General features: G+C 41.4%; 1 protein-coding gene across 6 annotated transcripts in view; it reads left to right on the forward strand.

The window, feature by feature from the left end:
• Window positions 1–13,965, forward strand: part of BMPR1B (bone morphogenetic protein receptor type 1B) — a 517,894-nt gene that overhangs the window by 350,675 nt on the left and 153,254 nt on the right. For all 6 annotated transcript variants that reach the window (XM_059722335.1, XM_014600279.3, XM_019488076.2 and 3 more), the window contains one exon: window positions 11,980–12,174. In XM_059722335.1, the coding sequence (XP_059578318.1) occupies window positions 12,102–12,174 (73 nt within the window). In that variant the 5' untranslated portion in view covers window positions 11,980–12,101. The remainder of the gene's footprint in view (window positions 1–11,979; window positions 12,175–13,965) is intronic.

The raw sequence follows: 13,965 nt of genomic DNA on the forward strand, positions 1-13,965 counted from the left end.
TCTTTCGTTTAGGTTAAAACAAGAAAAAAAATAAGCATATTGCAGAGTATTTTACTTGACTTAATTTTCCTTAAAATGTCATGATCCAGTACTGTACGTTTTAAAAAGAATTAGTTAAGAGCTGCAGTTTGTTTTCTAGGTAGAAAACTTGGACTTAACTCAGGCTTTCTTTACAAACCAGCCTACAGTATCCTGCTCTAAAGTTGTGAGGAAAGTGATGGATAGCTATTTGTGTTTGGGAAAGAATGCATTGCAGTACAGGAAACACAGCCACAATATGTCTACATTAGGACATTTACCTGTTGCTGACAATTTGTGCCAGCTCTTGAACCAGCACTTAAATGATTTAGATGTGAACTTAGAGAACAGAGTATTATGTACAACACTATTTTAGAAATTACAGTTTAACTTTATTTAGTTTCATCCCTCACTTATATTTAAGTAAAGTGTATCTGTTTTAAAATATTCTTCTCATGTAATAAGTTTTCTTTATTGTTTGTAGGAAATGTTGTTAATATTTGTTATTATTTATTTTTTAAATTTATCAAATAATTTTTAATGAATGAATTACATCTTACAAGAGGGAGGGTAAAACTGTGAGCGAGGGCTGTGTTTCATAGTTTCAAGGTTAGTAGGGTCGGAAGGGACCTTAGCAGTTCATCAAGTCCGACCCCCTGCCATGGCAGGAAAGAGTACTGGGGTCAAAGGACCCCAGCGAGGTGTTCATCCAGCCTCCTCTTAAAGACCCCCAAGGTAGGAGCCAGCACCACTTCTCTTGGAAGTTGGTTCCAGATCCTAGCTGCCCTGACAGTGAAGTAGCGTCTCCTGATGTCTAGCCTGAATCTACCCTCTGACAGCTTGTGACCATTATTTCTTGTCGTTCCTGTTAGTGCTCGGGGGAACAGGGACTCCCCCAATGCCTGCTGGTCCTCCCTGACTAGTTTGTAAATGGCCACTAGATCCCGCCTCAGCCTTCTCTTGTGGAGGCTGAACAGGTTCAGGTCCTGTAGCCTCTCCTCGTAGGGCCTGCCCTGCTGCCCCCTGATCATGCAGGTGGCCCTCCTATGGACCCTCTCCATGTTGTCTACATCCCTTCTGAAGTACGGCGCCCAGAACTGGACATAGTACTCCAACTGCGGCCTGACCAGTGTCGCATAGAAGGGGAGGATCACCTTCTTGGACCTGCTTGAGATGCATCTGTGGATGCATGACATGGTCTGGTTGGTCTTCCTGACCGTGTCCCCACACTGTCACCCATGTTCATTTTGGCATCAATAATGACTCCAAGATCCTTTTCTGCCTCTGCACTGACGAGAAGGGAGTTCCCCAGCCTGTAGGTATGCTACTGGTTCTTCCTCCCCAGGTGCAGCACCCTGCACATGTCAGTGTTGAAACCCATCCTGTTCTCATCCGCCCACCCCTGTAACCTGTCTAGGTCCAATTGCAGCCTATTCCTCCCTTCTAGCGTGCCCACTTCTCCCCGCACCTTAGTGTCGTCTGCGAATTTGAACAGGGTGCAGCAGGTTTGAGTATGTGCATAACCACACACGTATTCCATGAATTAAAAAAATTGTTTTCTTTCTATCACTGGTTAGCTCTCAGTTGTATTGCACTACATGTATTCATTTAAAGTTCCTATAAATACTATAACATTTACATTTCTGAATTGTGGTGTGATATATTATGTAAAAACAATATCAAGTCAAGATAACTGGGTGAAAATCAGCATCAGTTTCCTAGTTTTTAAATATCCCTACTCTTTATCTGGTTGGCTAATATCTCTTTATTTTTTTCTTCCTTTGGAAGCCACCAGCTCTTCCTGTACCTTAGGGCAACCTCTCTCTTGATGCACTTTCTCCAGAAGTATATCAGTTGTCTCTTCATCTCTCCCAGTAGTTTGCAACCCTCTCTTCCCTGTCATATTCCCTCCTTTTCCTATAGCTCATTCAAACCCCTGGGCTAAGTACAGCAGTCAAAAAGCCCAAGGCTGATGTGATTCAATCTTAACAGGTTAGTCTAAGCTACATCGATTTAAACTGATAAGCAAGTGAACAGATAATCACTTTTGATTCCAGAAATGCAGTCACATGCCTGCAGTGGTCTGGCCAGAAGCCCGTGGAGTGCTAAAATATGCTTCCCTGCTTGACTGGAGTAGACAGCGTGGGCCAAGGCTAGCCCACCCACCATGCAAGGTGGGGGAGGGGGGTTGTGGGCGAGGTGCAAAGCATCCTGGGATGCGGGGAGACTGAGGGTTAACTTGAATCTGGAAGGGATCTGGGATAGAAGTTCAATAAACTGATTTAATGTAAATCAGTTAAGTTTGATTTTATATCCATCCAGGTTTATCTTAAACCTGTTTTGGCCATTTTGAAAGTGGTTTATGTGCATTGAATTTCTGTTGTGTTACAGATTTGAACCAGTTTCTGATCACTTATACTGGTTTATATGTAATTTCTGTCCCTAGCCCTGGGGTAACACTTTAAGGTAATGGTATGTTATTAAAAATCAGAGGAGGAGAAGGAGATGAGAAGATCCATTGACACATGGACTAATCTTTTGAGGGAAATGGTGCAGGATGCATTCCTTATGACATCTAAAACTAGATTGGTAAAAGCATAGGAAAAGATACAATATGGAACAAGCCAACATTAACTCTTGAGGGATGGGATTTTTCCACCTGTTATATTATTTCTAGACCTTTAGAACACATTCTTAGCTGGATAGCATTGTTGAAATGATTAGCAGTGGGAGAGCCAGCAGCAATAACCTATCGTAATTAGGCTTGAGTTAACATTCTTGTGATTGGCAGAGCAGTTCATACTTTCTCTTATAGGTGTTGTTTGCAGTTATTTGCTCAGGGAATTAAACATATATGGGCTAGAATTATTTTTTTTAAATTATTTTTGGTAAGTAGAAGTTTGAATTCTGCAGTTGTGGCCACAAAAGAAATACTGAAATAACATTCTAGCTTGTTCAGGTTCCCTTTGTGTATGGTTGTTATGTGCATTTTCTATCCTGCTCTGTGTACCATATTGCCTACTATCTATGTACCTTGTTTTTAAATTAATACTAGTACTGAGAATAAGAGTTGCCAAAGGTAGCTATTGCTTTTGTGGAAGCGGGAAAAATGCCGATCATAGGTTTTGGTCTTTCTTGCTATAAGAGCTTTTTGTGTTAAATTTAGTTATATCTGTGATGCAATTTTTGTTAAAAGCACGCAGTGATTCATAGCTTTAGAAATGTGGGCTTAAAATCATGTGTAAAACAACAGGCTTTATATATAAAGAAATACTGTTGTTTGTAAACAGTTAGAAATAAGAGAGCAGGAGAGAGGATTTTAGTTGTTTTTAAGGGTCTAGTTAGCCCTTTGTTTCCTGGCCCCCTCTCCCTCTCAAATTTGTTAAAGACAAATTGTTGCCAATGGCAACTGCTGGGAATTTGTTGAAAAGCACACTTTTAGAAGACAATGGGCCCCAAATATACTGTGGCACAGCTTTAAACTTTATTAAGTCTGCCTTGAACTACCCTTTCCTTTCCTGAGTTAAATGGAAAAAAAGTTTGGCAGCCTCCATGCTGTGAGCTTGATTGATGCCCAGAACATCTGAGGGACTTTTGTGTCCAGCTTGCTCTCCATGAGTGCATAATGTGTGAATACTCAAATAAGGTCAGCCCTTATCACATGTAATCTAGGCCTGAAAGCAGATCAACAGTGACAGTCATACTCCATAAGTGAGAACGCAAATCATCATCTGCATGCTTTGGACAAGTTGTGGGATTTTCTCCCTTCTCCTGTTCTACCTGTTCTGTTCAGGGGGAAGGGGGAAAACTTTGGCAGATCTCTCGAAAGCCAAAGAAGTACGTGCTCAGAATACTACACTGCTCATTCAGTTGAGTAGGGGGATGGGAATTGTTTATTTGTAACAAAGTGATAGTCTCTTCCCTGAAAGACTGAAGTGAACTTCTCTTCTTAGGGTTGTTGATGACTAGTGATGTGGAATGCTGCAAGTTGGGAATGGAGTGGGAAGAAAAGAATCTGAGGGAAACACTTTTGTACTATTTAAGTCTCTCTAAATCCCTTCAAAATTGTTGAACGCCAAGTTGTCTGATTTTTCAAACATTATAAACCCAAACCCAGTTTTTATATAAGGTTGGTACTGGAAACATTTAAGTTATCTTGACAAAGATGACCTCCCTTATTTTATTTTCAAAATATAATGAAAAAATCTCATCGCTTATACTTTATGGCTTATTTAACCTCCATCACCAGAGCATTTGAGCTCTCATATGTGCTGCCATAGTAAACAATTATTTGTGTATATTATATATTTGTCAAGGCAGTTTATCCTGATCTGGCAGAACTTTTAACATAGATTGTCAGCTCATTGGGTCAGGAACCTTATTTTTGGTTCTATATTTGATCAGCGTCTAGCTCACCGGTGTGTCGTCCATGATGTGGTTGCTGTGTATCACCACAATACAGTAATTAATAGGTTTAAAAATCAAGAATTTGCTGACCATCTTTTTCTGAACAAAAACCCAAACATGACCAAGGTTTAATATTATGCATAGTGCCTTCCCAGCTATGTACTCTAGTTTAGCTGCTCAATTGTTTCCTAAGCCAGGAGAGGAGAAAATTCCATGAAATGTTGCAACTGTGAGATATTCAGTTGGAGGGAGCAGGGTAAAGACCTTTTAAAAATAAAATAGGGCAATTAGTACTAAAGGAATCAAGACTAGAGTTACACCATTGCTGACATTAACAACTATGGAAACAATTATGTCATTCTCCAAGTGGTGGAAATAATTGAGATTTTTTCCACATTTATGATATCTTGAAAAATTTATTTCCATTCTCTGAAATATAATGACCCCACCCACACAGCATTTTGAAGTGGTTTTGCTTCCTTATGTATTGTACAATGCCAATTTAATATCCAGTACTGAATGGAAGATCCATAAACCCTAAGAGTTTGTCTACAAATCCTAAAATTATAGAAATTTATTATTAAATGTATTTATTGTGATTTTGACATTGATACCAAAGACAGCACAATTGGCACTGATTTAAAAATAAATAATAAAGTAAACAGATTCCTCAGATAGCATGAATACTTAATGTACTGTAAACAGCAAAAAATTAAACAAAATAAGGGCATTAATTCAGAGGCCTTTCTCTTTTTTTCCCCATAGCTCAGCTTTCATAACTCTAGTCTGAGGGGGTGCTTGTACATGTGATGAAAAATGGCTGTTTTTGCAGTTTAATGGTCACGCTGTATGTGTACTGGATTTTTTATGATTTAAATGAGTTTGCTGCATTACATACTAAACCACATCCTCATGTAGTTTAGTTTGCAACATAGCTATTTGTAATGTTGCATCCTTTGATGGGTCACCCCCCCGCCCCGCCCAACCCTGCCACAGGAGAGGCGGGCTCGAGGCAGAAGCAGCAAGGGGCCTGATCCTTTTTTTTGTGGAGCCTGCCCATGTCTCCCTCAGCTGGGGGTGAGCTGCCAGTGGGCCAAGTGGCCACTGAGCTGTGGGGGGCCCCAGTACTTCCTTCCATGGTGGCAACACCCCTGGGTGTCACCCAGGTGGGCTGCTAGTGGGCAGATGCTGCCCCAGCTCGGGCTCAGGGTACAGTTGGATTGGGCTGAGTGCTGCTGGTGAGCTGGGGTAGGACCCACCCACTGTCTGCCCACCCAGGTGGCCCTCGGGAGGCTGCCACCATGTAGGGAAGGTCCAGGGGCCCCCACAGCTCAGGACCCACAGCCGCTTGTGTGGGCAGGCTCTGCTGAGAAAAGAAAAAGAAAGCGGAAAGCTGCCTGATCTTTTTTTTTTCTGCAGAGCCTGCCTGCCTCTTCTGCAGCCTGGGGGCAAGCTGCCGGTAGGCCGAGCTGCAGGGGGGGCCCAGACCTTCTCTCCATGGCAGCAGAGCCCCCAGGTGGCACCCACCCACTACCAGCCCACCCAGGTGGCCCCAGGGGGTGCCATCACCACAGAGGAGAAGAACAGGGCTCCCCACAGCTCAGGGGCTGCTTAGCCTGATGGCAATTCGACCCTGGCTGTGGAAGATGCGGGCAGGCTCTGCAAAGAAAAGAAAATGATTGGGCCCCTCTTGGCTAGGGACAGAAATGACACATAAACTGGTATAAGCTCAAGTTTGTAAACAACAAAAGTTCAGTGAACAGAAACTGTTTGCAAAATGGCCTAAACTGGTTTAAGATAAACCTAGATGGATTTAGTATTAGATTTAACTGATTTAGGTTAAATCAGTTTATTGAATTTCTGTCCCAGCTCCTGTCCAGATTCACATTAATTCACAGTCCCCCACCATTCCAGGATGCTTTGCACCTTCCCTGCAAATCCCCCCCTTGCATGGTGGGCAGGCTAGCCTTGGCCCAAGCTGTCTCCTCCAGCCAGGCAGGGAAGCATGCTCCAGCTCCCCCAAGTCTCTTGCCTCAACCATTGCAAGCATGTGGCTGCATTTCCAGAAGCAAAAGTGAATGTCTGTCTATTTGTTCATCAGTTCAATCTGCACATTTTAGATTAACCTGTGAAGATTAAATTAATTTAGCCTTGGGGTTTTTGACTGTATGTACTTAGCCCTTATGTCATTGAGTCCAGTCCCCTACTATTGCAGATAATCATGATATTAAATGTATCATACATTAAGCTCCATCCCAAAAATAGTTTCTTTCCCTTAGTTATCTGGATCCTTCATGGGCACAAGGAAAAATCAGTGGCAGAGAGAGAAATATAATCTATAATCTATATCTATTAGCTTTTTGGCAGGCATGCCACAAATCAGCCTTGCACCTTCCCCAAGTGCCACTCTGATCCCCTTTCTCTCTTGGATTTGCTGCTTTGTTTTCTGCATCCTTTCCTTGTGCTCCTGGCCTGACCTACTGCTTGGCTTTCTGCTTTCTGCCCGATCTGCCATTGTGTTGCCTGCCCCCTCCCTGATCTGCCACATGCCACACACAGAGGATGTCCATGCCACTTGGTGTGCTTGTACTGCAGGTTGACCACCACTGATCTACATAATACAATGATGGACATACAGTACTAGTAAAATCTGATTTAGATGGAGAAGTTATTGACTCCCCATCTTATGTGTTAGCCACAAACAAAAAAAGAAATCTCCACTGCTAATGCATTAACAGCCTCATAATTTGATATGACTGGTAATTAGTATAGAAAAGGACTTGGTAATAGTAAGTTAATGTTGTATAGGTCATGATTTTGTGGGTGTTCTACAGTATATAGGTTTTGCTTTCAAGTCTGCCTCTCTCAACGTTTGTAGTTTCCATACTTCTATGTCTTTAATCTCTCTCCTTAGTGAACCAGCATCTCTAGCCCAAACTCATCTGAATAGGTTGCCAACTGCAAGAGAACACTGGTGCTCAATCTTTTTGCCCTTTGGGTTGGCTGGACAGTTCCTGTTCCCTCCACAGGCCGGATCTGACCAGTGGGCCCAATACAGCTGCACAGAGGGGAGAGAGAGTCTGCCCAGCCACATGGGGAGAGGGGGCATGGCCCAGCCCAGATCCAGCTGCATGGTTGGGGGAGAAGGGGGAATGGCCTAGCTCCCAACCCAGATGCAGGGCTTGGGAGTTTGGCAGCAGGGGAGGGTGGTGGTATTAATTGCCACTGCTGCCCTGCTACCAAATTTCCTAACCTCTTGGGAGCCTTGCAGGCTAGATGTTACAGCTCTGTGAACAGGGGGTTGTGTGTCCCTGATCTACACTCTCTTGCAGCCCCGTCTGTAGCTTGAGCTTTGTGGCATCATCTAATATTACTTCTAACACATGTTTTGTTTTTAAGAATTTTTCACTAGTACTAGTATGTAGCATATCTCTGGCAATTGATATCTATTGACATATTCACCCAAGATTTTAAACTTGATCTTAGAAACACATACTCTCTGTGGTGCTCTCACTAGCCTCCTTTCTGATGATGGTGGAGCTCAGAGCAAAGTGTAGTCTCCTTGGTTTCAGAGTATTCTAATTAGCTTTTTTTCTCCTGTGAAAGCATTTTTTTAGATTCAAAGCTACAATTGCAGGCTTACAGGCTAATATAGTACTCTCTGCTCATACTATCTCCCATCCTATTATCTTCTGCTTTTCACTTTAAATATCTTCCTCACTCACAAGGACTGTGATAGCCATCCTAGTGTTTAACAGTGCAGAGATTGGTACAGAATAGCATACAGCACTCCTTCCCAGGCAGTTAAGCATTTAGGAGCACATTCTGTTCTTTTCTTATGCCAGGTTCACATTCAGTTTCTGAGTACATACATAGCCATTCACGTGTGTAGGGCTATGAACACAGGAATTAAGTGCCTGCTTGTGAGGTAACTGGCATTTTTGGGACTTAGATGGCAATGTAGGTGACTAAATCTGGTCACCTAAGCATGCAGAAAATAACGGAATACCATACTGATTAGCAGGAATCCTGGTATTCTTTGTTTAAAAATCATCAATTCTCTGATAAAAATCACAAATTCTCTTATTAAAAACCCCCAGTCCACATTTTTCATGATTAAAATGAAATGCCATTATGTGTAAAGGCATCGGTTGAACATAATGTTTTATTGATATATTTACAATTTTAAAGCAGTTTGGAAGCCTATCAGTGCCTCAATCACCATAATAAAATTAATTTGAACACCTATACATTTTGGCATTTGATTTTGGATTTTTTATCATGGAAAATCAGAGCTCCCCCTGCACCCTTCTCTCACTAGGGTGTCTAGCCATGGTTGTCCCCCTGCTGCTTTGTGGCTCTCAGCAGCCCTGATATGCTGGTGCCCTGCCCATGCCATTGCCCCTCACTCCTGACCCACAGTCCCACAGCCCTGTTGGTGCCTGTCACTCCCACCCACAGCCCCCCTGGACCCTGCTGCTGCCCCTCACTGCCCTACCAGTCCTGCTGAAGATAGCACCCAGCTGCCAGAGCTACAGGGCCAGAGACTTGGGTCCACAGCCCCTGTCCCCCCACAACAGTAAAGGAGCCATGGCTGCCACCCGTGGGAGATGACGGCTGCTCCAGCAGAGCAGAACATGGAAGCATGGCCCCCCATGGGTAGCATGGCCAGAGTGGAGCTCGTCGGGGCGGGTGTGGGCTGCCCTCTGCAGGCTTGGGCTCCCATCCTTCTGCCTTCCTTGTGGGGCCACCACATCCCAGCAGACGGGACCCAGGACAGCAGAGCAGAGCAGGGCCAGGCGGGGTAGCTCAGTGTCATCACTGACAGCCACGTGCTGGCGAGGCTCCCCCTGTGCTCCCAGCAGCAGCAGGGGTGGCAGTGTGGGATTGTGCCACCTGCTGCTGCTGGGCAGGCAGGGGGTGCTTTGCAATGGTGGCACGTGACTCGCAGTGGTGGCACTGAGTTTCCCGACCCTACTCTGTCTTGCTGCACTGGGTCTCACCTGCTGGGCTACAGAGGCCTGGGGGGAGGGGAGCAGGGCAGGAAGCCTAAGCTCACAGTGGGCAGGCTGTACCTGCTCCCCACCTTGCACACAAATCAGGGGGCACATGCTCCCCATGCCCCTCCCAGGAGTATGCACAGTGATGGGGAGCCAGCCCCACTGCTGCCCCCTGGACACCCCCTGGCCCTTTGCAGGCTGTAACTCTGCCAGGTTGCAGGGAAAACTCACCATTTCCTGGATTTTTCTACTTCAAAGGAGAAAAGCTGGATTTTTCTCCTTAAAATGAGAAAATCCAGGTTCATTGCATATTTCCATGACAAATCCCTGATCCCTGCTGATTAGAATGGCCTGTTCAGTAGATTTTGATTGATAAAGGATATGGTTTCTTCATGAGATGATTTTGTGTGTGTGTGTGTGTGTGTGTGTGTGTGTATCTATGTATCAGGAACAAGTTTAAATTGGCATCAGCATTTGATTAAACTCTATCCTAAGCTCTGTTTGTGAGCTGTGTAAAGAAACTTGGATGGCACCTTTGGAAGAAAGCATATACATAAAAATTAATTAATTAAAATAAATTAGCAGCTAGGATCACATTTTTCCACAAAATGATGAAAAGTTTGCAGCTCAGAGTAAACACTGTTTAGGCTAGAAACATACATGTTGCTTTATTTCTGTACTTTCCAATTCTGTATGTGAATGGCTTGAAGTGATCTGAAGAGAAACCAGAGTGACATTATATGTTTTATGTGGAGGATGAATATGCAGATCTGCAATACAGTTGCTTTATAAGGTAATAGTGATAAGTTAGGAAGTAAAGAATTAAAACAAATGTTTAAAAAGTTAAATAAAAACGTAATTTATTCTTGGGCCCCAAGTAATTCATGCTAATGCCTGGGAATCCAAAGGTAACATTACACAATTCCCAAATAGCTTGTGAAGTCCTATTTCTACCAGGCTTATATCTGATTATTCTTACAATAAGTAAGTCTTTATTCCATTGTTGCTTATTGTTTATTTGTACAGTAGTATTACTGAAGGGCTCAAATTGGGGGGGCTAGATATCATTTTCCCAGGTGATGTGTAAAAATATAACAAAGAGGTGATCTCTGTTCTGGAGAACCTAAGTGTGTCTACTTTTAGAGTGTGGGACTATTCAAGTAAGAGTAAGAGAACCTTGCCCACTGAGACGCCAAAGCTCTCAATGACTACAGTGGTATAGTATCTTAATTGAACAAACATAATAAAAAAGCAAGACTAATGCATCACAAAATGTATTTTCCTCATTTATTTAGACAATTGTAATGTATTTTAATTATTAATGATAATATATCAATATGTAGTAATAAATGTACAGTACTGTAGTATATATGTGAATATACATGAGGAATATGAGCTCTCAGTGCTATTAAATCTTTGCTCAGAGGTGGTGAGGCTGTCAATCCATTTTTGTAGGTGGATTAATAAGGTTATTCAGTATTTAAGGGTTTTTTTACTGCAATGCTAATTTGTGCAGCCTTTTCTTTTTCCTTCTCAGTATATCAAGACCAGGTGGGGGTGTGGGGAGAGCTGATCCTAGCTGGTGTTAAATTCTGATGGATCCATTGGACCTATGTCGGTTTACACTAGCTGTGGATGTATTCCAAAAGCTATAGCAGAGTATAAGACAACAGATAAAGTGCAGTAACATTTATAGCTGTATAAAATGAAAAGAACAGGAATTTGGAACTGTGACCGTGCTGTATTCTTTCTAACTTTATCATTGTAAAACTCATCTCTCCCCACCCCACCCCCATGTGCCTCCTTCCTTCTCTTTTTTTTCCTTCTACCTTCCTCCTCCTCCTCCTCCTCCTCCCTCCCCCCCCCCCCATTTCTGGAAACTACTGTGACTAAATACATAGTTTGGATAGATTTAATTTAATGAGATCTGTATACATTTCTACTTCATATAAGTTTACTGCAGTTTCATATAACATACACATGTACAGAATCTCACAGACTTTTTAAAAAGTGTATTTACAGTTTTCCTATAAATAACAATGAATACGCAAAAAATGGAAACTTTATCTTACACTCACAATGTCCAGACACAGCCATTCTGAATCTCCCTGATTCTGAATCTCCCTGATTGTTCTTAGCCATTCCCTGTTATTGTTGCAGAGCAATCCTTAATATTGGGAATTCACACGAAAACTGTGGTGTGATTTAAAGTAAAAGGAATAGGCAGTGCTTAATTTATAAAGTAAACAATTTACAAGTAGTCTGACAGGAGGCTTTTGCTTGCACCCACTTGAAAACCTCCAGTGAAATTTCAAGGCTTTGTTTTTTGTATGTGTAAAGTAAAGAGGGAGTTAAAGACTCTTGTCCGGCTGCAGCTTCTAAGTTTACACAAATCCCTGTGCGGGCAGTCAATCCATGCTCCTGTGTCAGGAATCCAGTCCAGCTTGGGATCCTTGCTGCCCTTTTGTTGTCCTCCCCACGAGGTGATCAATTGAGGTCTATGTGGTGACAGAACCAGTTTGTAACAGGCTTGTCTTTCACATTCTCATTTTAGGCTTGCTGGCAGACTTGTCTGAGGACCTGACAGAGCCGTACCAAAGGACTGTCGTGAAATACGGAAAGAAAAGAAACAGGAGACTAACACGGGCAAATCAGAATCACTCCTTTCCTGCTGCAATGGGTTGGCTAGAAGAACCTTACTGGCATCTTCACATTTCCTTGATCATGCTGCTATCCATGCATACCAGGGGTAAGAAGAAAAAGTATTTGCCAATGTAGTTATGGCAGGGGGGATGAACTTAAGATAACAGCTCACTGTTCAATTATATTAATGAAAGGAAAAGCTTAGAAGGGTGTCTCAGAACTTAAGAATTTCCAAACCACAGTGCGCTGTGTGAAAGTACAGTATTAACTACTGTATATATGTTACATATTTAGGTAGCATGACTGAATTGCAAAGATGTTATCAGAAGGGTACAGTAGAAGCTTTTCATTAAAACAGGAGTCTAAGGCACTTTTCAAACAGTTTGGACTAAATATGTAAATGATTTTCTTGATGCATAGAGTTGGTACAATCAGCCAACATATTTATGGATACAGTAAATGATAGCTCCAAGTGATGTTTTCTTTTTGATGTGATTATTTGAGCATGTTATATGGTTAAAGAAAGATCATTTTAACAGCCACCTTAAATTAAAACTGTTAAAGATTATGAAATATAGATTCAGTTTTAATTTTATGTACTTCATAGCTTTAACAGGTTGTTCATTAACATCATCCAGTTTAACAGCAAAGCTTTATTTATCAATAATTACGGATTGAAAAAATGGTATACTGATTTAGTAAGAGGATTTAGACCATACTTCACTTTAAAAAACAGAAAGTGATGAATAGTTTTAACTATAGATAATACCACTGTGTTCTACAGTCAGAAAGCAACATTTTGACATAATTAAAAAATACAGAGATTTATTAGTAAGAGAGAGCTCTGACTGACAAGAAAGATATAGTTGCATTATAAGTCAGGGAGAGTGTGAAAATAGGAATCTATGTAATGACTTTGAAGTGTCTTTCCAATACCACTATAATTGAAAACAAATTGAGTATGCACTAATTGAAAAGGAATGGTTTTAATAGATGAATTGGCTTTCAGTAATTTGCAAGGGGTTAATTTTTAAAGTAATGTATTTTCACAAAAGTTTGCAAATAATTTCTGGAGACATTCTTTGTCTTTTCACTTGCTTATTTTCATCATGTAACAATAAGTTATCAAGCTAATTTTACATCACAAAAGAAAAATAAATATGCACTGCAAGGAAGGATTTTCTTTCTTCCCATAAATTAGTCGATTCTGTTTATTAAACAGTTAAACTTTCAGTGACCTCACCTACAATCCTTCAGTACTGAACATAGGTTTTTCTGATTCTTTAGAGAATCTTATTGTTCCCTAATAGGACATGATACAGTTAAACCTAATGACCTGAAGAAACAGCAGTAGTACACTTGTTTAGTCAATTTGCTCTGGAAGGTTTAGTGTAGTAGGAGGGTAGGAATGGAAAGGGCAGGAGAAAATTAACTTCATTGAGTCTGTACTAACTATAGCTCTGTGAAGCCAAATAAAACCTTGCATCCAAACCTCTCTGGAGTTTTCTGAACTTTAGATCCAGAGCTGATCTTCCTGCTCCCCAGTTAATTATCTCACCAAATTAGTGACCCCCTTTACCCCTTTAAAGTTTAGAATCTGGTTCTTAGGTGAGATGCTTAGACCCAGAAAATTAAGTTTATATTATATGAATGGTATATGTGTGTGTGCACACACATGCTTATATATGCCTATATAAAGGCCTCTATATATATATATATATATATATATATATATATATATATATATATATATATATATATATAAAAGGCTTTTGCATATATAATAGGTTTCTGTGTCTCATATATATGGCATAAAGGCTTCTCCCTTCTTAAGATTCTACATAGGAATAACGTGAAAAAATCTTGCATAGTTAAGATGAAGTGCTAAATCCAGTTT

Source organism: Alligator mississippiensis, chromosome 2, assembly GCF_030867095.1.
Source record: "Alligator mississippiensis isolate rAllMis1 chromosome 2, rAllMis1, whole genome shotgun sequence".
NCBI lineage: Eukaryota > Metazoa > Chordata > Crocodylia > Alligatoridae > Alligator > Alligator mississippiensis.